Source organism: Carcharhinus amblyrhynchos, chromosome 10 (assembly GCF_965287045.1).
Source record: "Carcharhinus amblyrhynchos chromosome 10, sCarAmb.v2.hapA, whole genome shotgun sequence".
Classification (NCBI taxonomy): domain Eukaryota; kingdom Metazoa; phylum Chordata; class Chondrichthyes; order Carcharhiniformes; family Carcharhinidae; genus Carcharhinus; species Carcharhinus amblyrhynchos.
Window position 1 is genome coordinate 180619 of NC_137333.1, and position 24959 is coordinate 205577.

A 24959-nucleotide genomic window follows, 5' to 3' on the forward strand; every position below is an offset into this window, starting at 1 on the left:
CAGCTGGGCTAGTGTGTCCAGTTCAGGAGTAACAGACTGCAGAAAGGTGTTAAGGCGTTAAGAGAAGATGCAGAGGAGATTTACTAGAATTGTGCCAGGGATGAGAGGCTTCGGGCATCAGAACCACAATGGGAGAATAGCAGCGAGTTTCTCAGCTCAAGACACATCAAAATGTCATCTTGAAGATTAAAGTCAAGTTGTCGTAAGCGTAACAGCCAAAAAAATACTAGGTGCGTAATTGGGGAGAAAAGAAATAAAAAGACCTGACGGCCCCAAGGATGGTTAAGAATCACGCAGTTCTAAGAGATGCCTGTTTTGTTAGAGAAGAAAGAAGTCTCACAACACCAAGTTAATATCCAACAGGTTTACTTGGTAGCACAAGCCACAAGCTTTCGGAGCAGTATCCCTTCATCAAGTGAGTGGGAGTTGTGTTCACAAACAGGGCACATACAGACACAAACTTATGTCGGTGTTGATATGCACAATCTTTTTAGAGAGCCAGCTCCAAGTGGAAGGATCTCCAAGATCATCACGCATATCGCAAAAACCCAGCTTGCAGGTGCAGCAGGTGGTCAGGAAGGCGAATGGGATGCTGGCCTTCATAGCGAGGGGGATTGAATATAAAAGTAGGGAGGTCTTGCTGCAGCTGTATAGGGCAGTGGTGAGGCCGCAGCTGGAGTACTGTGTGCAGTTTTGGTCGCCGCACTTACGCAAGGGTATTTTGGCCTTGGATGGAGTGCAGAGGAGGTTTACTAGGCTGATACCAGAGTTGAGGGGGTTGAGCTATGAGGAGAGGCTGAATAAACTAGGCTTGTACTCGTTAGAGTTTAGAAGAATGAGGGGAGATCTCATCGAGATGTATAAGATGATGAATGGGATGGATAGGATAGAGGTGGAGAGACTCCTCCCGCTCAGAAAGGACAGTAGGACTAGGGGGCATAGCCTCAAGATAAAGGGGGGGGGCGGTTTAGAACGGAGTTGAGGAGGAACTTCTTCACTCAAAGGGTGGTGAATCTCTGGAATTCTCTGCCCGTTGAAGTGGTGGAGGCTGCCTCGCTAAATATTTTTAAGACGCGGGTTGATGGGTTTTTGATAAGAGGGGATTAAGGGTTATGGGGAGAAAGCGGGAAAGTGGAACTGAGCCACGACAGATCAGCCATGATCTTATTGAATGGCGGGGCAGGCTCGAAGGGCTAGATGGCCTACTCCTGCTCCTATTTCTTATGTTCTTATGTTCTTATTATAAGTTTGTGTCGATATGTGCTGTTTATGAACACAACTCCCACTCACCTGATGAAGGGATAGTGCTCCGAAAGTTTGTGGCTTGTGCTACCAAATAAACCTGTTGGACTTTAACCTGGTGTTCTGAGACTTCTTATTGTGCTTACCACAGACCAACACCATCATCTCCACATCACTGTTAGAGAAATACAGTGGTTAGCACTGTGCCTGTTGAAAGACTATTCAGTATAATTCTCAGCTGGGAAAGTGTAAGGTGAGGTGTGGGACTAACAGAGTGCACCTTATGAAGCAGGGCTCCCCTCACACAGTTTCACTCACTGGGAGAAGGCGCAGGCGATGTGGATGCAATCTCGACACCCAATGATCCACCTGATTGCCAGATTGCTCTCATTTTCTCTGCAATTATTTCTTTACTTTGAAATTTCACCTCAAGTTCAACATTCACTCACCAAACTCCGATATTTTCCAGGAAAGTTTTTTGAAGTTCTTCCAAGCGACAAATGTGATCCTGTCAGAGAATCAACTGACTTGATATGATGGGATTGATGGCGGGCACATACTGAGTCACTTCCAACACCAATATCTGTGGAACACAACTTCATTAGTTGTACAACACAAAAGCAACTGAACAGTTATTTATGTCTATTACAATATAACTTTGTACGTCTAATTATTATTTCCAGTTTCAGTTGTGAACCCATCTGTCTCCTTCCCAGTTTTTCAATCCAAGATGAAATAAAAGGCAGATTACTATTTGATCTGATCTTTCAGACTCTCTATTTGGAATTATTACGTGAGGTAATGTCGCACCATATAGATCGGTATGACTGGATTTAGTATCTACCCCCTCCCCACTGGGGCTGGGATTGGAGTTGAGAGGCAGGGGTAGGGCTGGGTTTACTGGATTGGAATGGAGATGGATTAGGATTGTGAAAGTGGGATTGAGTTGGTGTGGGGGTGGGTTTTGAGTTGGTGTGGGGGTGGGTTTTGAGTTGGTGTGGGGGTGGGTTTTGAGTTGGTGTGGGGGTGGGTTTTGAGTTGGTGTGGGGGTGGGTTTTGAGTTGGTGTGGGGGTGGGTTTTGAGTTGGTGTGGGGGTGGGTTTTGAGTTGGTGTGGGGGTGGGTTTTGAGTTGGTGTGGGGGTGGGTTTTGAGTTGGTGTGGGGGTGGGTTTTGAGTTGGTGTGGGGGTGGGTTTTGAGTTGGTGTGGGGGTGGGTTTTGAGTTGGTGTGGGGGTGGGTTTTGAGTTGGTGTGGGGGTGGGTTTTGAGTTGGTGTGGGGGTGGGTTTTGAGTTGGTGTGGGGGTGGGTTTTGAGTTGGTGTGGGGGTGGGTTTTGAGTTGGTGTGGGGGTGGGTTTTGAGTTGGTGTGGGGGTGGGTTTTGAGTTGGTGTGGGGGTGGGTTTTGAGTTGGTGTGGGGGTGGGTTTTGAGTTGGTGTGGGGGTGGGTTTTGAGTTGGTGTGGGGGTGGGTTTTGAGTTGGTGTGGGGGTGGGTTTTGAGTTGGTGTGGGCGTGGGTTTTGAGTTGGTGTGGGCGTGGGTTTTGAGTTGGTGTGGGCGTGGGTTTTGAGTTGGTGTGGGGGTGGGTTTTGAGTTGGTGTGGGCTGTTAGGTTCTGTGAATTAATGAATGAGGGTGGTGAATGACTCGTACCTTTTGTCGGACACCCGAGACATGGGAATATACATGCTGCAGAATAAATTGGGATATTGAACACACAGGGAAGGGAGTGGGGAGAATAAGCACAATGTCAGAAGCTATGCACTCATCCGCAGTCATTTCCGAAGCAGCAATGACTGCTAACTGAGCTCCATTTATTTCAGCTGTTTGGCCAACAATATGGAAGTGTGAGGATGTTGGCTATTGCTGCAGTTTTGCTCAGAGCCTTGCACTCCATGTGTAACTCCTGGATTTTGCATTTCATTATGGTTACATTCGGGATCATGCTTGTGCTGTTAACATGTTGGCCCTTCCCGAATCCCACAATGTCTCCATTTCCAAAACCTCCTATCACCATCAGCATGGACTTGTGATGCTGAGGATCCTGTTTCTGTAAACATTATGTAATCTGCTGTTTAAACTCACATCCGAGTTAGTGATTCCTGTACATCTGGCCAGCCTCCCACATTTAACCCTAAATAACCTGAGCACATCCAAATCCCTGCCTCCCATAACCTAATTTGCACCAAGTCCACTCCATCCATCATCCCCGTGCGCAATGACATGCACTGGCTCCTGGTCTGCTTTGTATTTAAATCCTGCCATGTTTTCACTCACCCCTGTCTATCTTCTATACCCTGCTCCAGCCCTATAACCACTTGAGATCTCTACTCCCCCAATTCTGGCCCCTTGTCTATCCCGGATTTCCATCACTCCACCATTAGCAGCTTTGTCTCGGCCCTAAACTCTGAATTTCCTCCCTAAACCTCTGCACCTCTCTCTCCTCCCTTAAGAGGCACGTTAAAACCTACCTGTGGCACAGTGATTAGCACTGCTGCCTCACAGCGCCAGGGTCCCAGGTTCAATTCCAGCCTCGGGTCACTGTCTGTGTGGAGTTTGTGCGTTCTCCACGTGGGTTTCCTTTGGGTGCTCAGGTTTCCACCCACAGTCCAATGATGTGCAGGATAGGCTGATTGGCCGTGCTAAATTGTCCCTTAGCGTCAGGGGATTAGCAGGGTGAAATGCGTGAGGCTGCGGGAATAGGGCCTGGGTGTGATTGTGGTTGGTGCAAACTCGATGGGCTGAACTGCTTCCTTCTGCACTGTAGGAATTTTATGATTCTAAGATATGTCCTAATCTCTCATATGACTTGGTATCGCATTTTGTGTGATAATTGCTCCTGCAAATTGCCTTTGGGATGTTCTTACTGTTTTAATGATCAGTGTTTGCTCATCTCTAAACCAGACTGTACAGATTACACCTACACCTCGGCACAGAACAAGGAACCAGTGAGATGATACTGAGTGTCTGATACGAATCTAATATCCCTTCCCCCACCGTCACTGCAGGGTTTGGCGCGAACAGCTGGCCCTCAGCCACTGATTTAATTTTTGTCAGTAAAACAAAATGCGTGATGCTGGATTTCTCACATTTATCTGGCTGTTTTTGACTCATGTTGCCATGGGGATACGAATCAGACAAAATTCAGTCATCTGAAATTCAAAGGAATCGGACCAGAACCTGAACGCTGGTCAGTAGCTGAGAGGGGTGGCGGAGAAGTCTCTTTAGTTTATAATCTACCTTCTTGGTGCTCACTCATTCTTTCTGCTAACCCCCTCCCATCCACACAAAATTAAACCAAAACACAACTCATCAACATGCACTTTTCCAATTCCAACCTGAAACCAACCCAGCCCAAAATACTTCTGTTCCTTTAATTTACCCCCAAAAGACCACCCGTAAAAGGAGCCAAACACATTCCATCATAGATGGACAGAAGGAGGCCATTCAGGCCCTCGAGCCTGTTCCACCATTCAATAAGATCATGACCGATCTTTGTTGAAATTCCGCCTTTATTCACATTATTCCCATTTCTTCACTTGAATACTATCAACCCCAAAATGACTAAACTCAAGCGTGGAGCTCTGTCGGTGGGGTCACAGAGCAGAAGTCAGAGAGACAAATTCACTGTGATTTAGATTTGTTATCGATTGATGCTATTGGGAGCTCCCCGCATCAATGACACAAGCAGAGACACATGATGAGTTTTCACATTATATCTCATAGTATCGCCCAGCAGGCTTGCTCACTGAATCAGCAAGCCCATCACATTCAGGAAAAACTCCCCTAGAGTTGGAAAGCTTTGCTTAAAGTTTTATTAAAAGTTTTTTAGTGTCACAGATAGGCTTACATTAACACTGCAATGAAGTTACTGTGAAAATCCCCTGGTCACCACATTCCGGTGCCTGTTCGGGTACACTGAGGGAGAGTTTAGCACGGCCAATGCACTCTAACCAGCACGTCTTTCCAACTATGGGAGGAAATCAGAGCGCCCGGTGGAAACCCACACAGACACGGGGAGAATGTGCAGACTCCACACAGTGACCCAAGCTGGGAATTGAACCGGGTCCCTGCGTTCTGAGGCAGCAGTGCTAACCACTGTGCCACAGTGTCACCCATTAGTCTAAAATCGCTTGTTCCTCCCAAACTCACTCCGCTCACCACCCAACTTGTCTCAAATTACCAGACACCAGTGCCCAAAATGTTATTTTCTGGGAGAAATATTTAACTTGCATTAAATCAACCTACTTTTCCTGAAATGTTTGTCTCACAGATCCACTCACTGAATAATCTTTCCACACATTAGTTTCAAGTTGACTTCTTCAAGGGCAGGATATAGAATCATAAAATCCTGTCAGTGCAGAAAGCCATTCAGCCCATCGAGTCTGCACCGATTCTCCAACAGAACACAATGCAAAGAACAAAGAAAATTACAGCACAGGAACAGGCCCTTCAGCCCTCCAAGCCTACAACGACCATGCTGCCTGACTTAACTAAAATCCCCTACCCTTCCTGGGACCATATCCCTCTATTCCCATCCTATTCAAGATGCCCCGTAAAAGTCACTCTCTCTCCTGGCCACGAGTTCCAGGCATTCACTACTCTCTGTGTAAAAAAACTGCTTCGTACATCCCCTTTAAACCTTGCCCCTCACACCTTAGACCAAGGCCTCTAGTCATTGGCTCTTCGACCTCGGAAAAAGCTTCTGACTATCCACTCTGTCCATGCCTCTCATAATCTTGTAGACTTCTATCAGGTCTCCCCTCAACCTCTGTCGTTCCAGGGAGAACAAACCAAGTTTCTCCAACCTCTCCTCGTAGCTAATGCTCTCCATACCAGGCAACATCCTGGTAAATCTTTTTTGTCCCCTCTCCAAAGCCTCCACATCTTTCTGGTAGTGTAGACTTGAATTGAACACTATATTCCAAGTGCGGCCTAACTAAGGTTCTATAAAGCTGCAACATGACTTGCCAATTTTTAAACCCAATACCCTGGCTGATGAAGGCAAGCATGCCGTATGCCTTCTTGACTACCTTCTCCACCTGCATTGCCACTTTCAGTGACCTGTGTATCTGTACAGCCAGATCCCTCTGCCTATCAATACTCCTAAGCATTCTGCCATTTACTGTATATTTCCTATCTGTATTAGACCTTCCAAAATGCATTACCTCACATTTGACTGGATTAAACTCCATCTGCCATCTCTCCACCCAAGTCTCCAACTGATCTGTATCCTGCTGTATTCTCTGACAGTCCTCATCGCTATCCGCAAATCCACCAACCTTTGTGTTGTCTGCAAACTTACTAATCAACCTGTTACATTTTTCTCCAAATCATTTATATATATTACAAACAGCAAAGATCCCAGCACTGATCCCTGAGGAACACCACTTGTCACAGCCCTCCATTCAGAAACACACCCTCCCACTGCTACCCTCTGTCTTCTTTGACTGAGCCAGTTTTGTATCCACCTTGCCAGCTCACCTCTGATCCCGTGTGACTTCACCTTCTGCACCAGTCTGCCATGAGGGACCTTGTCAAAGACCTTACTGAAGTCCATGTGGACAATATCCACCGCCCTACCCTCATCAGTCATCTTCGTCACTTCCTCGAAAAACGCAATTAAGTTAGTGAGACACGACCTCCCCTTCACAAAACCATGTTGCCTCTCATTAATACATCCACTTATTTCCAAGTGGGAATAAATCCTGTCTTGAAGAATCCTCTCCAATAATTTCCCTACCACTGACGTAAGGCTCACTGGCCTGTAATTACCTGGATTATTCTTACTATCCTTCTTAAACAAAGGAGCAACATTGGCTATCCTCTTGCGTCTCCCCTATAGCCAGTGAGGATACAAAGATTTCTCTCAAGGCCCCAGCAATTTCTTCCCTTGCCTCTCTCAGTATTCTGAGGTACATCCCATCAGGCCCTGGGGGACTTTTCTACCTTAATGCTTCTCAAGAACCCCAATACCTCCTCCTTTTTGATCTCAACATGACTTAAACTGCACATCCTTTCCTAGACTCATCATCCACCAAATCCTTCTCTTTGGTGAATACTGACGCAAAATACTCATTTAATACCACGCCCATTTCCTCTGGCTCCAGTTTCCCTCCCTTGTCCTTGAGTGGGCCAACCCTCTCCCTGGCTCTTTATGTATATATAAAAAGCCTTGGGATTTTCCTTAATCCGGCTGGCTAATGCTTTTTCATGACCCCATTAGCCCTTCTTACTCCTTGCTTAAGTTTCTTTTTACTTTCCTTGTATTCCACACTTGCTTCGTGTGTTCCCTGCCTCCTAGCTTTGAGAAATGCTTCATTTTTCTCTTTGATTAGGCTCACAATATCTCTTGTTATCCAAGTTCCAAAACTTGCCATACTAATCCTTCATCCTTACAGGAATGTACCAAGGCTCTATCCCTGTAGCACCACGTATTTACTCTTCCAATTCCCCTAACCTATACACCTCAGGACACTGAGAGGCAACTTAGCACGGCCAAGCAAACTAACCAAACATCTTTGGAGCGTGGGAGGAAACTGGAGCACCCGGAGGAAGCCCACGCAGACACGGGGAAAATGTGCAAACTCCACACAGACAGTGACCAGAGCCGGCATGGAGGCAACAGTGCTAACCACCGTGCAACTATGGGTACATCCTGTGGTGCTACTGTTCTGGACAAGGTAAGACAGCTGGTCACTGGAGTCAAGTGTGTTGCGATTGCTGCTCAACAGTGATTAACCCAATTATTGGAAAAAGGACCAAGGATCTAATTTACTTTGGCTCGTAAGCATTTTGCTACTTGTATTTATGCACTGATTTTTAATCACATTCTATCTCAGGACTTCACCAACACCAGATAATCAATCTTTATTATGTACACATTAATGAGAAACATTGAGTGTGCTGTATAGATGCACAAAGAGGATCATATATTGGCAGAGACAAGGCTAGGACATGCTAAGAATGACATTGCTCAGTGCTTCAGCAATTCACTACTGACCCACAATGCAAATTCATTAATCAATACACTGGCAACATGTCCAATTTGTTTTTATTTTGTTCTGGGAATGCTATGTGCATCACTGACAACGCAGCGTGTGAGATTCCCTCAGCTGATTTGATTTGCTTTAATTAATTTGCTTTATTATTGTCACGTGTATCGGGATACAGTGAAAAGTATTGCTTTTTGTGCACTGTACAGACAAAACATACTATTCATAGAGAAGGAAACGAGAGAGTGCAGAATGTAGTGTTAGTCATAGATAGGGCGTAGTGAAAGATCAACTTAATCTAATACAGGCTAAAGGCTAGCTACACAGGAAAAAACTGGACTCTGCGAAAGAAGCTCCAGAGTTTAAAATAACTGCATCCATCTATTCCAGTGGTTTTGTTAATGTGCACAGCTACCAGAATACCTTTGTTGTAATGACATGGCGGACAAAGAAGAGGCAAAACTGAATTGTCCATTTCACTGCCATTGGTGAATGTGCAGTGTAGGACTGTGGTTTCGTGCAGCCCACACCAGATATGGATGCCAGGTTCTCTTCTCTGAACAACAAGAGAACTAGTTGGGATTTTACAAACTATCTGGCAGATTTCAGCACAGCTTTTCTTGTGCCAGCCCATAATATGCCAAATTGGAACATCGCATGGGAGGCTGAAGAATTCACTACCCCTGGCTCATTGTTAAAGATCAAAACAAGACACAATAATTCCCACTCCAATCCAACAAGGCCTAAAGATCAGGAAGAGCTTGGCCATTTTCATAAATCTGTGTATTTTATCTGAGGTGATCAGGTATTATTCGTACATTGCAGGTTACAAGGCAGAACACTCAGGTCCTAAAGCAAAAAAAACCTCCTGACTAACTCTGAATAATGCCATGTAAAGTGAGTCTGTTTAATATCGAAACAATCGAATGATTTGATACATTCAATAGACAGAAATTATTTCCTCTGGTGGGGGTGGAGGGAGTTCAGAGGAAGAGCGCAGAAATCTAAAATTGGAGCCACACTGTTTGGGGGTGCTGTCAGGTAAAGTTCTTTACACAAAGGGAACAGAAATCAGGAACTCGCTCCACACTGCCCCAAAAACTATCAAGGCTGAAGATGAAATGAAAAATTTCTCAGCTGAGATTGATAGCTTCTTTGTTAGGTAAAAAAAATTAAGGGTTCAGGGTCCAAGACAGGCAGGTGGAGTTGAATGCTGGAACAGGTTTAAGGGGCTGAATGGCCTCCTCCTCTTTCTAGGTTCCCAATAATGTTGGTATTAGATAGAGTCATAGAGGTTTACAACATGGAAACAGGCCCTTTGGCCCAACTTGTCCATGCCACCCTTTTTTTAAACCCCTAAACTAATTCTAATTGCCCACACTTGGCCCATATCCCTCTGTACCCACCACACCGATGTAACTGTCTAAATGCTTTTTAAAAGACAAAACTGTATCCGCCACTACTACTACCTCTGGCAGCTTTAATTACGATCACTGGAGAGAATAAACTGCAAATTCAGGTGGCCCCTCATTGGCTGAAAGCACGTATCAATGAATCAAAGCAAAATCAGTATCCTGCCGTCCAGCTGTTTAGTGAGGGACCATCCTGGAAGGGCCTCAGGCTCACTGAGCTCACCGTTAGTGAGGGACCATCCTGGACGGGCCTCACTGAGCTCACCGTTAGTGAGGGACCATCCTGGACGGGCCTCAGTGAGCTCACCGTTAGTGAGGGACCATCCTGGACGGGCCTCACTGAGCTCACCGTTAGTGAGGGACCATCCTGGAAGGGCCTCAGGCTCACTGAGCTCACCGAGCTCACCGTTAGTGAGGGACCATCCTGGAAGGGCCTCAGGCTCACTGAGCTCACCGTTAGTGAGGGACCATCCTGGAAGGGCCTCAGGCTCACTGAGCTCACCGTTAGTGAGGGACCATCCTGGAAGGGCCTCACTGAGCTCACCGTTAGGGAGGGACCATCCTGGAAGGGCCTCACTGAGCTCACCGTTAGTGAGGGACCATCCTGGAAGGGCCTCAGGCTCACTGAGCTCACCGTTACTCATCTCCATGAACTCATTATTGGGAAATTGAAGGTGTGATCCCGGTCACATTAAGTGCTTAAGTTTTCTGATGAGCTTTCCTATTGGAGCAGGTTTTCCATTGCCAACACAATTGGACAGATTAACCCCTAATGCACTGGCACGTATTGCATCAGCAAGTATTAAAAAGAACAACATAAAGGGAAAGATGGAAGACAAGCTACATACCTGGCAATGTATCTGATGCAGCATCAACCTGCCTGCTTTACTGTTTTAGCTCCCAGAAAAAACCTGAGCTACTTTGGGTTGGATTTATCTCCTTGGATTGTTTCCAGGTCTGAATCAGTAAAGAGGAACGATGTCATGAAGCGGATTAATTGATAGATTTGTAATCTGAAGAAGCTGCATTTTAATCTGCACTCACTGATGTCTTCTTTATGAATCAATGTGAAATAGTTTCACACAGAGTCTGACTCCCTCTCCCCTGCATTTAAGGGTTTTATTTGCATGCACTCTGAAACAGCTCATAAACTTGTTCAGCCTTTGACTTGACATATCAAGTTGCTGGTCTAGTGAATGAGACAGGAACTATCTAATTGAGGATCATTGGGTTGTGCTATGTTGAGAATGTGGGCTAAGACACAATGCTGGCACTGAGTAGAGGGAGCTGTATGCTGTGTCTTGTCAGTGTTACATCTGATCTCCGAGACCTCAGCCTAAATATTGACAATGAAGAGATGGATTTTGTGAATATGAAAGTGGTAGGGTTGTCAGCTCTGGAGGTTTCATTGCATGGTCTTGTCCATTCTAAAAAGTCTGACAACGCCAGGTTTTAGTCCAACTGATTTATTTGATAATAGACTCACAAGCTTTCGAGGTTTCCCTCTTCGTCAGGTGAATGGAGAGTTCTGGCCTCAGACAGAGCATATAAAGCACAGACAGTTTAGAGATTACTGAAAACTTGATGTCTGTGTCGATATGCGCAATCTTCTTGGAGATCCTCTCCACTTGGATCCGGCAGTTTGCGGTGTTGATAGTAGTCATGATGTGGGTATGCCGGCGTTGGACTGGCGTAAACACAGTAAAAAGTCTGAAGAGGGAAACCTCGAAAGCTTGTGAGTCTATTATCAAATAAATCGGTTGGACTAAAACCTGGTGTTGTCAGACTTTTTACTGTGTTTACGCCAGTCCAACGCTGGCATACCCACATCTTGTCCATTCTAACAGGGGATCCCCACATCAATCAGATAACAAACTGACTGCGAGTGAAGCAACTTTTTAGTTTTCTATAGCGAATAAACAAGTGAAGGAACACATTGTCTGTGATCTGATGTTTCTTCTGGGATTCCTCCACACTACGTACTGGACACCCCAAGGTCCATCCTGGAGGGTTGGCAACCCTGGCAAATGGGACGGGCAGACTGATTTTTGGAGCAGGTATTTGTAAAATAGGAAGAGGTAGAGACTATTCAGACCCTTCAACCTGTTCAGTTAGATTGTTATTGATATCAGCAATAGTAATAACATTTCACACTACTTCACAAGAGGATAATCAAACAAAAAGTTTGATACAAAAGCTCACCAGGTGATATCAGAACAGGTGATCAGAAGTTCAGTTAAAGAGGTAGATTTTCAGAGCAACATAAAGGAGGGGAGAGTGGTTTAGAGAGAGAGTTTGAGAATTAACGGCCTAGGCAACTGAAGACATGCCACCAGAAGTGAAACAATTAATACTGCAGATAAGCCACAGGTCCATTTCCCTGAACAACTTTACCAAACAAAAATCTATCGATCATAATTTTGAAATTTTCAGTTGATACCCCAGGAGTTTCAGCAGCTTTTTGGGAGAAGAGTTGCAGATTTCAATAACCTTTTACACTTCTCTCCTGGTAACAAGTGCAAAATTCCCCATGAGGTATCTGAGCATTGAACAGATTAATATCTGAACCTTTGTGCATCTTCAATTGGGTTTGTGTAATTCTTTTCATGGAGGGATTTGTGCCTATCACACTTTGCTATTTTCTCAGAATTGATTTGCAACAGAATGTTTTTTTCTTATTAGATCAAGAAGTGGTTCTCAGTTTCCCAGTTTGTGTGTTTTGTTATTGAATCATACAGCACAGGAGGCGGCTATTTGACCATTCGTGTGTGTGTCAGCTCTTTGAAACAGCAATCCAATTAGTTCCACTCCCCCCCTGCTCTTTGCCTGCAAATTATTCCCTTTTAAGTATTTATCCATAGAGTCTTAGAACTCCTGCCACTCAGCCCATCGAGACTGCACTGATTCACACCCAGTCTTACTCTATAATCCCACACGAATTTACATATCTTGGGACACTAAGGGGCAATTTAGCATGGCCAATCCAACTAATTTACACATCTTTGTAGTGAGAGGGGAAACCAGTTCACCTGGAGGAAACTCACAGAAAGAACAGGCAAACTCCACACAGACAGTGACCCAAGTCAGGCACTGAACTAAGCTCTCTGGCGCTGTGAGGCAGCTGTGCTAACCCCTGCCTTTTCCAACGCTTTTTTGAAAATTACTTCCAATGCCTTTTCAGGTAATGCATTCCAGTAATAGCTCACCAAACTCAACATACAGAACAAAGGCAAATCACTCAGGATGCTGGAATCAGAAACAACAACAGAAAATGCTGGAAAATCTCAGCAGGTCTGACAGCATCTGTGCAGACAGAACAGAGCCAATGTTTTGCGTTTGGCTGACTGTTTCTCAGAGCTAAAGACCAGCTGAGATTTTGCAGCATTTTCTGTGTTTGTTGGTCATTTCAGACATTCGTGGCACCTGAAGGGAAACTTCATTCTGATTCTGATGATTTTTGACACGCAAGTTTTCCTCAAATGTTTTCACTTGGTCAGTGCCGAGGGAGTGCCGCACTGTCAGAGGGTCAGTGCCGAGGGAGTGCCGCACTGTCAGAGGGTCAGTGCCGAGGGAGTGCCGCACTGTCAGAGGGTCAGTGCCGAGGGAGTGCCGCACTGTCAGAGCGTCAGTGCCGAGGGAGTGCCGCACTGTCAGAGGGTCGGTGCTGAGGGAGCGCCGCACTGTCAGAGGGTCAGTGCTGAGGGAGTGCCGCACTGTCAGAGGGTCAGTGCCGAGGGAGTGCCGCACTGTCAGAGCGTCAGTGCCGAGGGAGTGCCGCACTGTCAGAGGGTCAGTGCTGAGGGAGCGCCGCACTGTCAGAGCGTCAGTGCTGAGGGAGCGCCGCACTGTCAGAGCGTCAGTGCTGAGGGAGCGCCGCACTGTCAGAGGGTCAGTGCTGAGGGAGCGCCGCACTGTCAGAGCGTCAGTGCTGAGGGAGCGCCGCACTGTCAGAGGGTCGGTGCTGAGGGAGCGCCGCACTGTCAGAGGGTCGGTGCTGAGGGAGCGCCGCACTGTCAGAGGGTCAGTGCTGAGGGAGTGCCGCACTGTCAGAGGGTCAGTGCCGAGGGAGTGCCGCACTGTCAGAGCGTCAGTGCCGAGGGAGTGCCGCACTGTCAGAGGGTCAGTGCCGAGGGAATGCCGCACTGTCAGAGGGTCAGTGCCGAGGGAATGCCGCACTGTCAGAGGGTCAGTGCCGAGGGAGTGCCGCACTGTCAGAGCGTCAGTGCCGAGGGAATGCCGCACTGTCAGAGGGTCAGTGCCGAGGGAATGCCGCACTGTCAGAGGGTCAGTGCCGAGGGAGTGCCGCACTGTCAGAGGGTCAGTGCTGAGGGAGTGCCGCACTGTCAGAGGGTCGGTGCTGAGGGAGCGCCGCACTGTCAGAGGGTCAGTGCTGAGGGAGTGCCGCACTGTCAGAGGGTCAGTGCTGAGGGAGCGCCGCACCGTCAGAGGGTCAGTGCTGAGGGAGTGCCGCACTGTCAGAGGGTCAGTGCCGAGGGAGCGCCGCACTGTCAGAGGGTCAGTGCCGAGGGAGCGCTGCACTGTCAGAGGGTCAGTGCCGAGGGAGCGCTGCACTGTGAATGCAAACATGTCTCGACGAGACATTAATGAAGGTTGATGCAGAAAGATCCCATGGCATGTTCAAAGGGAAAGAGGGTTCTCTCCATCATCTTGGCCAATATTTATTTTTAAACTCATACCACACTACAGAATTGCTGGACAGAATTTGACATCTTGCCATGCACAAATGTGCTGCTGTCTAACGACTGGCTACAGTTCGCAAGTACCTTATTGGCTGTGGTGTTTTGGGATGTCCTTAGGTTATGAATGCAAGCCATAGAAATACAATTGTTTCATTCCATCCAAATTCTGGGGAGCTGCTGTATGTCCTGAAGGTCACCAAGTGGAATTATAGATTCTGTATCTCACTGTACAGCCAATAATTTTTACATTGTTGCTTATAAATGATATCATTTAAATAGTGTCATAGAGGTTTACAGTATGGAAACAGGCCCTTTGGCCCAACTTGTCCATGCCAGCCTTTTTTTTTAAAACCCTTAAGCTAATCCCAATTGCCCGCGTTTGGCCCATATCCCTCTATACCCATCGTACCCATGTAACTATCTGATTATCTAACTATAAATGGGACCAGACACATTTCAATTCGCTTGTTGTTACCTAGCCATGATCCCTTTAAAAACAGCAGCCTGTATTTAACATTGCAAACACCTGAAGGAGATTCAACAGAGGCAAAAGGAAAACCAGATATGGTCAAGGGTAATTAAAAGCAGGGTCCTGGAGTTGAACAAACCAAAAACCATGTGCAGAGTAAATGCAAAAGGTGTTACTGAACTTCTGAGATGAACACAAGAGTACAAGTACAAAGCAAATTACTCCTCAAGCAAGACTGGTGGCAATGGGGTATATCTAATAGATTCATAAGAACATAAGAAATAGGAGCAGGAGTAGGCCATCTAGCCCCTCGAGCCTGCCCCGCCATTCAATAAGATCATGGCTGATCTGAAGTGGATCAGTTCCACTTCCCCACTTTCTCCCCATAACCCTTAATTCCCTTGTCTGTCAGAAACCTATCTACCCGTGTCTTAAATATATTCAGCGAGGTAGCCTCCACCACATCAATGGGCAGAGAATTCCAGAGACTCACCTCCCTTTGAGTGAAGAAGTTCCTCCTCAACTCCAATCTAAACTGCACCCCCCCTCTTATTTTGAGGCTGTGCCCTCTAGTTCTGCTGTCCTTTCTAAGCGGGAAGAATCTCTCTACCTCTACCCTATCCATCCCCTTCATTATCTTATATGCCTCTATAAGATCCCCCCTCAGCCTTCTAAACTCCAACGAGTACAGACCCAGTCTATTCAATCTCTCCTCATAGTCTAACCCCCTCATCTCCGGTATCAGCCAAGTGAACCTCCTCTGCACTCCCTCCAAGGCCAATATATCCTTCCGCAAGTGCGGCGACCAAAACTGCACACAGTACTCCAGCTGCGGCCTCACTAGTACCCTGTACAGTTGCAGCAAGACCTCCCTGCTTTTATATTCTATCCCCCTCGCTATAAAGACCAACATTCCATTCGCCTTCTTGATCACCTGCTGCACCTGCAGACTGGGTTTTTGCGATTCATGCACAAGGACCCCCAGGTCCCTCTGCGCCGTAGCATGCTGCAGCTTTTCGCCCTTTAAATAATAATCCCTCCTACTATTATTTCTACCAAAGTGGATAACCTCACATTTGCTCCATCTGCCAGGTCCTCGCCCACTCACTCAGCCTATCCAGATCTCTCTGCAGACTTTCTGCACCTTCCACACAATTTGCTTTTCCACTCATCTTCGTGTCATCAGCAAATTTCGTTACCCTACACTCAGCCCCCTCCTCCAGATTGTCTATGTAAATTGTAAACAGTTGAGGCCCCAGCACCGATCCCTGCAGCACTCCACTAGTCACCAACTGCCAACCAGAACAGCACCCATTGATTCCAACTCTCTGCTTCCTATTAGACAGCCAATCCTCAATCCACGCTAACACCTTACTCCCAACTCCATGCACCCTAACCTTTTGCAGCAACCTTTTGTGAGGCACCTTTTCAAACGCCTTCTGGAAATCTAAAAACCCCACATCCACCGGCTCCCCTCTGACTACCGCACTAGTCACATCCTCTTGGAAATCCAATAAATTTGTTAAACACGACTTCCCCTTAACGAATCCGTGCTGCGTCTGCTCGATCAAACCGTTCTTTTCTAGGTGCCTCGCTATTTCTTTTTTGATGATGGATTCTAGCATTTTTCCAACTACGGACGTTAAACTAATCAGCCTATAATTCCCTGCCTTTTGTCTGCTACCCTTTTTAAACAGCGGCGTTTAACCACCCAAAGCACCTTGCACTGGTTTTAAGGATAAAATTTTCTCTCTAAACTCCTTCACCATTACATACCCTCTGAACTCTCTCTTTCTCTGACACCCACCTTACGTTCACTGCCACTCTCGCCTCACCTTGATGGTCACACTATCCAGAGGGAGGAGAAGTAAAGAGATGAGATGGAGGGGGAAGGGTTAGCGAGGTTATGAATGTGGCCTGTAGAAATATAACTGTTTCATTCTAGCCGAATTCTGGAAATCTGCTGCACATCCTGAAGGTCAAGTGGAATTGTAGATTGTGTATCTAGCCGTACATTTAACATTTACATTGTTGCCCATAAGTGATATCAGTTAAACGTGGCCAGTAACACATGGGGACTAATGGGCAAAGGGCCTACAGTGGGAGAGAGCTGGGTAAACAAATGTTTACCCTCGGAGTATGTGGGGAAGAATGAACTGAACCAGCAATTATTATTTATAATGCAGGGTAATTTAATAAAATTCTGCTCCCTGCTCAGATTTCACTCTCGGGGAGCGCACTCCAGGAATCTGATGCAAACTTTGTGCACAAAGCTCCATCAGGGGTACATAATTAACCAATCGTTTTCACATCACCTATTATAAATGCGTGATGAAGGTTGAAAGGTCACCAGTTCCATATATAGTAAGCTGTGAATATAATGTTGCTGAGCGCAGCTTCAAACTGTGAACCCAATTCACCGAGAGACGAGCTCCTCCTGAAGGAGTCCTCTTACCTGCAGTTACTTTGTTCAAAGCCACCAGGGAACTCAGAATCTTGTTGAAGTTCTGTCCTTGGTAAAGGTCATTGGCATCAAAAGTCTGCAGGAAACCAAAAGAGAGGATGATTTCATTACTTTTTATTGTTAACACATTACTTCAATCTTCACAACATAGAGCTTCCAGGGGTGGGGCAGTTCGATGAATAAAAGTCAAATTTACAAGTCCAGGATATTTATAGTTGACAAGTCTTTCAATATTTAAAAGGAAAAGTCCCAACGTATTTCTGAATGCATCTGTATCTGTGAAGACTTGTTTTCAATCCTGACAGCAGGCAATAAAGAGATGTACACACCCACCTCCAGCTTATCAAAACACACAGAATTCCTGTCTTTTCCACCTATTTCACTGAGTCGGAAATCAGCCAAAAAAAAACGAAATGTGAAATCACAGGAGTTATCCTTCTGGTTGCAAGCAAATCCACAAAAACATTAGTGAGCTGCAACTGTAACATTTTTGATGTAAGCATTTAATCTGGAGGCACACAGAAATCTCAGCCTCATCGGAGCATACTCCACAATTTCAGCTGTTATAATCTAATTTCACGCAACTCTGCAATTTTTAAAATATGCTAGATCATGGAACGGATCAACCTGCTTTACCTTATAACACATTGGGCAAGAAGTGAGCAACCTGGAAATGGAGCTGGATTTATTAACAATCCACTGCTGTATTCTCACCAACCACCTTACATCGCAACAAGAGCAGTCTAGTTTAAAAAGGATTATGGTCCTTACCATACTCTGCACAGTAGGATATTCCACATTTCAAATCAATCCCAATAGTGCATGAATACAGGCTCCATCCCTTCCACATATACCATGATGTCAGTGAGAAGCACGGACAGGAGGTGTCCTTCCCAAAGTTGGAATTTTGAGTACTTGTTGACTTTACATCATGTCTATCACCTCCTCACAATGTGAGATGTCATCAAAAGACAGCAGCTTCACAGAAGATAGAAACCTCAGTGCAACTTCTGTCCAGATCCTTTGGCCCTATTTCAAAGAAGAACAGGAGAGATCTGCCCGGTGTCCTGGACAGCACTTAGTGATGCTGATTGAAGTGTTCTGGTCAGTATCGCAATGCTGTTTGTGGGTTCCTACTGTGCATAAATTGGCTGCTGTGTTTCCTACATTACAACAGTGAACAACTTTGAAAGTATTCACCTTGAGGTCGTGAAGGATGTGACAAAAAAATGCAATTTTCTTTTCTTGCAATTTTTGTCAATTAAATTCAAATAGGGGATCTTTACGAGAATTTCAAATTCTGCAATAAACTTGTGATGAGAGAGACTGGGTCAGGTCTGTGACTGTTGAACTCCTTCCACGTGTGGAACTATGTGTAGGGATGACACAGTGGCACAGTGGACAGCACTGCTGCCTCACAGCGTCAGGGACCCGGGCTCAATTCGGGTTTGGGTCACTGTCTGTGCAGAGTCTGCACCTTCTTCCCATGTCTGCGTGGGTTTCCTCCGGGTGCTCCAGTTTCCTCCCACAGTCCAACAGACATGCTGGTTTGGTGCATTGGCCATGCTAAATTCTCCCTCAGTGTACCTGAACAGGTGCCAGAGTGTGGTGACTAGGGGATTTTTCCAGTAACTTCATTGCAGTGTTCATGTAGGCTTACCTGTGATACTAATAAATAAACTTAAAAAAAAATCTAACTGCTCTAAACCTAAGCGATTAAAAGTGTGATCTGGACTTTGTGCAATGTTAGACTGTGACAATTGCAAAAAAAACCTGTCCCTTATTAATGGCAAATTCTCCATTCAGTAATTCTGATCAATAGAAAACATGTAATTTTCTGATTGGCAGTGGCATAGAGGTTACTGGACTAGTATTACGAAACCATAGCAGAAACCCCAGGGTATGTTATGAAGCCAGACTAGACCCCAACAATTTGCTCTTTGGCAAGAATGTGCGGATAGGATGTTTCACTCCAGGTGCGATTCTACTGACACATTAGGGAGCTTTTATCAAACAAACTTTATTTAACAATGTCATTTAACTATAATAAATGAATTAGCTTGACTTCTAACAATATTTAAACATGCAAGATATAATTCTTAACAGCTAACCTGTCGCTATTAGTTCTAATCCAGCAATATTTCTATTATGGACTTAAACCTCGCTTTGGCTAGCAGAACGCAGGCATACTTGCTTGTGACTTAGGTTAATAATCTTGGAGCTTTCAGAAAGCCTCTGGAGAGAAAAAATGAGATAGAGAGACTCTTCTTTCTTCCAACAGCTCCAGGTAGCATCTGCCCATTAGTTTAAAATGAAAATGAAACTATTTATTCATACAAGCTTAGCTCCCCCAACTAACCACATGACTCTGCCTATCAGTCAACCTAATCAAAAATTCACATGACTCTGCACACCAAGTCGAAAATCCCAGGAGGGCCTAAATAAGCAAAAGGTCCATTAAGTCTACAAAGTAACACATTCCTAGCTAAAATCATTTATTATCCTGCATTCTCAGTATTTGAGCTACATGTTTTCCTAGACAGATTGACTCTTGTAATAAAACACTGCATCTTAAAGCAGCCCTACCTTAAACATAGAAAATATAAAAACAGCCGAGTATCATATAACATAGAACACTGCAGCACAAACAGGCCCTTCGGCCCACAAGTTGCGCCAATCATATTCATACCTACCAGGCCATAGAACTATCTGTAACTCCCAATCCCATTAAATCCCATGTACTCATCCAGAAGTCTCTTAAAAGACCCCAGTGAGTTCGCCTCTACCACCACCGACGGCAGCCGATTCCACTCACTCACCACCCTCTGAGTGAAAAACTTACCCCTGACATCTCCTCTGTACCTGCTCCCCAGCACCTTAAACCTGTGTCCTCTCGTAGCGACCATTTCAGCCCTGGGAAATAGCCTCCGAGAATCCACCCTATCTATTCCTCTCAACATTTTATACACCTCTATCAGGTCGCCTCTCAACCTTCGTCTCTCCAGGGAGAAGAGACCCAGCTCCCTCAACCTACCTTCATAAGGCATGCCTCCCAATCCAGGCAACATCCTTGTAAATCTCCTCTGCACCCTCTCAATAGCTTCCACATCCTTCCTGTAGTGAGGCGACCAGAACTGCACACAGTACTCCAAGTGGGGTCTGACAAGGGTCTTATAAAGGGTCATCATACTAATAATCCAGAGACTGGGGGTAATGCTCTGGGGACCCAGGTTCAAATCCCACTATGGCAAATGGTGAATTCTGAATCCAATCAGAAGTTTAATGATGACCATGAAACCATAGTCAGTTGTTGGGAAAACCCATTTGGTTCACTAATGCCAAGAAATTTGCCATCACGTGACTCCAGATCCACCTCAATGTGGCTGACTCTCAAATGCCTGCTGAAATGGCCAAGTTCACACACTCAGTTTAAAGATGGCAATAAATGTTGGCCCAGCCAGCAACACCCACATCCCAAAAACATTTTTAAAAAGCATAACTCCAGGGCTAGAAGCTTTCCATGATAACCATGATAGCACTGTAGTTCCTGGTGATAGTAAAAAAAACACAATTTCTAAATGAAGTGAGGAAGATGAGTTGCCTGGGAAAGCAGACCAAGTTGATTGATTTCAAAATGTGTCAGGATGCAGAGGCTTTGTTTGAGGCATACAAACTATAATAAATTTACTGAAGACATTAGCAAAAACTCAAATTCCAGACTCATTATTACCTGCTCATTATATTGAAAGTGAAAGATGTGCATTTATATAGCACCATTCAATACATCCCAAAGTTCTTTACAGCCAATGAAGTCGTCATTGTTATAATGTAAGAAAAGTGGCAGCCAATTTGCATACAGCAAGATCCCGCAGGCAGCAAATAAATAATGATTGGATATTTTTACTAATGTAGTCTGAGGAATAATTATTGGCACTGAGGTGAACTTCTCTCAACGTTCCTCAACTTGAGGCAGGAAAGCATCAGTTTAGCGTCACGTCCAAAAGATGGAACAACCAATGGTGCAGACATTGAGTGAGTATTCCCTCAATACACAATCAGCTTGGATCACCTACTCAAGTCTCTTGACTGGCACATGATTACAAACCATCCTGGCTTCAAGGTAAGTGAGTGTTACCTTGGCTGATCCTCTATACCCAGACTGTGGTGTGAACGTGGCATTCACTCACACGTGGCTAAACTGCAAGCGAAGATACATTTAAGGGGAAGCTAGATAAACACACAAGGAATGATGGACGAGAGGTTTATGTTGCTGGAGTGAGATGAATTAAGGATGAGGAGGCTCATGTGGAGCATAAACACCAATGTTGACCAAGCCTGTTCCTCTGCTGTAAATACCATGTAATAATTCTTTTAATGTGTCACTGATAACTGGCAGATTCAGTCCAAATATCTTCACATTGAATCGTAGGGAATATGATCCTTAATTCAACAGATAATTCAAATAATTATCATTTGTGTCGTCAAAATGCAACGTTGCATCTGAGAAATTCACCTTAGAGTCATTCAAAATCAAGTCACATATGTGACCATGTAGACAGTTGCTCTCTATACATATGTTGGTATTTTTATGTTTCTGTATAATGTTTCAGCTTTATTCTACAGGCAATGTGTCTGGAAAAACATTTAACTCAAGGGTTGTAAAAGCAAGTAAATTACTCGATTTGGCCAGGAATTTGTTACTTTGATAGGGTTAATCGACTTTTGTTTAGACTAAAGATTCCCTGGGAACTTGATTTACAGGGTGATGTGATAATGTGATAATATGCAGAGCTGCGTCTGTAGCAGAGAAAAAGAAGTTTTTGAAGCTTAGAGTTGGAGTTTAGCTGGAAATTGTTTGAAGACAAAGGCTTCTGCAAGCTACTCTGAAACTTATCTCTCTCTCAAAAAAAACCCAAAAGCTGTCTACGCCTACTATAGCAAATATTGTTCTGATTGCTAATAATATTTAAAGTGATCTTTGAGTCTGTTAGAGGAATATTGCTTATTTGGAACTGGAACAGTGGTAAGTTAGAAATTAAAATTATTTCCTTTGTTAGAATTATATTTAAATTGTATTATGAATAAAGATTGTTTTGATATAAAAACCCCTATTTTTTCAATGGAATCAATCCTGGAGTGAAGCCCCCTTTCCTCACACTTTTGCCAAGAATGAAAAATTGTTGGGGTTTAGTCAGCTCCCATCTTATGCTCCCTAATTCTTGCCCAATTGCATCATAATTACCCCTGCCCCAATTATAAACCTTGCCCTGTCGTGTGACCCTATCCATCTCCATTGCAATAATGAAGGACATTGAGTTGTGGTCACTATCTCCAAAGTGCTCTCCCACAACCAAATCTAACACTTGGCCCAGTTCATTCCCCAGGACCAAGTCCAGTGTGGCCCCATCTCTTGTCGGCTTATTCACATACTGTGTCAGGAAACTCTCCTGCACACACTGTACAAAAAGTGTCCCATCCAAACTATTCGACCTATAAAGGTTCCAATCAATATTTGGAAAATTAAAGTCACCCATGATAATTACCCTGTGACCTCCACACCTATCCATAATCTGCTTTGCCATTTCCTCCTCCACATCTCTATTACTATTTGGGGGCCTACAGAAAACTCCTAACAACATGACCGATCCTTTCCTATTTCTAACTTTAGCCCATATCACCGCAGTAGGCAAATCGCCCTCAAAATGCCTTTCAGCAGCCGTTAAACTGTCTTTGATTAACAATGTTACTCCTCCACCTCTTTTACTGCCTTCCCTACTCTTCCTGAAACATCTATACCCCGGAATTGCCAACAACCATTCCTGTCCCTGTTCTAACCATGTCTCCGTAATGGCCACAACATCATAGTCCCAAGTACCAATCCACGCTCCAAGTTCACCTACCTTATTCCTGATGCTCCTTGCATTGAAGTAGATACACTTCAACCCACCATCCTGTCTGCCTGTACACTCCTGCGACCTTGGTACCTTCCTCAGTACCTCGCGACCCTCAACACTGGCTTTTGGACTACATCTCATTTTCCCATCCCCCTGACAAATTAATTTAACCCCCGAAGAGCCATAGCAAATTTCCCTCCCAGGATATTGGTGCCCCTCTGGTTCAGGTGCAAACCGTCCTGTTTGTACAGGTCTCACCTTCTCCAGAATGCGCTCCATTATCCAAGTAACTGAAACCCTCTCTCCTACACCATCCCTGCAGCCACATGTTAATCTGCACTCTCTCTCACCGTTCCTCAACTCACTAGCACGTGGCACTGGCAACAAACCAGAGATGACATCATGCTTTGTCCTGGCTCTCAGCTTCCATCCTCGCTCCCTAAATTCCTGTTTTAAATCCCCATCCCTCCTTCAACCTACATCATTGGTACCAGTGTGCACCACGACCTGCGACTGATCCTCCTCCTTCTTAAGGATCTTGAAAACATGGTCTGAGACGTTACGGACTCTTGCACCATACCAAGAGGCAACATACCATCCATGAGTCTCTTCTGCTGCTGCAAAACCTCCTATCTGTCCCTCTAACCATCGTGTCCCCAGTTACTATTGCTCCCCTCCCTTCCCTTCTGAGGCACAGGGATGGACTCAGTGCTTGAAGTCTGGTCACCCTGGTTTACTACTGGTAGGTTGTCCCCCTCAACAGCATCCAACACAGAATACTTGTTGCTGAGGGGAATGACCACAGGGGATCCCCGCACTGACTGCTTCCTCCCAGCCCCTCTCACTGTCACCCATCTATTTTCATTTTTCAGAGTCTCCAAATCCCTGAAGCTTTTATCTATGATCACCGCTGCCTCCCGAATGATCCGAAGTTCACCCAGCTCCAGCTCCAGTTCCTTAACGTGGTTTTTGAGGAGCTGGAGGTGGGTGCACTTCCCACAGTGAAATCAGCAGGGACACTGATGGCATCCCTCACCTCAAACATCCTGCAGGAGGAACATTGCACTGCTTTCACTGCCATTCCCTCTAGATAAAAAAGAAAGATCTTGCCTGATATTTCCTCACCCCCTTAGATTAGAGGAATAAGTGAAAAAAGAAAAAAGAAGAAAAAAAAGAAGCTTCCAGTGAGCTATTCAGCACAATTCCGTTAAAGCATACATAATAAAAATAGAAAATGCTGGATAAACTCAGCAGGTCAGGCAGCATCCTTGGCGAGCAAAACAGAGTCTGCTGACTCTTCCTGCAGTGAAATATAAATCGGTAAAGCACAGAAGTACAAATACTTACTGTGTGGTGGATTTGGACAAAATCGGACAAATGTAAAATTTGCTCCTTGGATTCTCACTGACACAACTGTCCACTTTTTCCACTGTTTTAATCTTTGCTCCCAGCTAGGGTCTACATTGCTCATAGGAGATAGCATTGAGAATCTGTTTCCAGGTTTTTAGGCAACACAGATATTGGGTAAGATTTAGTAGATCTGTTCATTGTGGGTACAAATCACGTCATGGATGCAAAATCTCACGAGTGGGCCAGAATGGATCTGTGCCAGCAAAGTCTCGGTTTTAGATCTTCTCTGTTCCATGCCGGCAACATAATCAGGTTCATGCCCAGAATGGATGCAAAATTAATTTGTATGAATTTAAATTAATTTAAATATAATTTACACTATAATGTTGGGCCCTGCGGAGCACTCCCTCCCCACGGCACGACGTCACACCTGTGCAA

General features: G+C 45.1%; 1 protein-coding gene across 3 annotated transcripts in view; it reads right to left on the bottom strand.

Annotated features, from left to right (window-relative positions):
• Window positions 1-24959, bottom strand: part of LOC145349491 (rho guanine nucleotide exchange factor 7-like) — a 112102-nt gene that overhangs the window by 67224 nt on the left and 19919 nt on the right. For all 3 annotated transcript variants that reach the window (XR_013888080.1, XM_080198027.1, XM_080198026.1), the window contains exons 3-4: window positions 17269-17353; window positions 1692-1825 (exon numbers count right to left, since the gene is read on the bottom strand). Coding sequence is in view for 2 of the 3 variants with exons in the window: in XM_080198027.1 (XP_080054153.1) it covers window positions 1692-1825; window positions 17269-17353 (219 nt within the window). In the remaining variant the exon portion in view is untranslated. The remainder of the gene's footprint in view (window positions 1-1691; window positions 1826-17268; window positions 17354-24959) is intronic.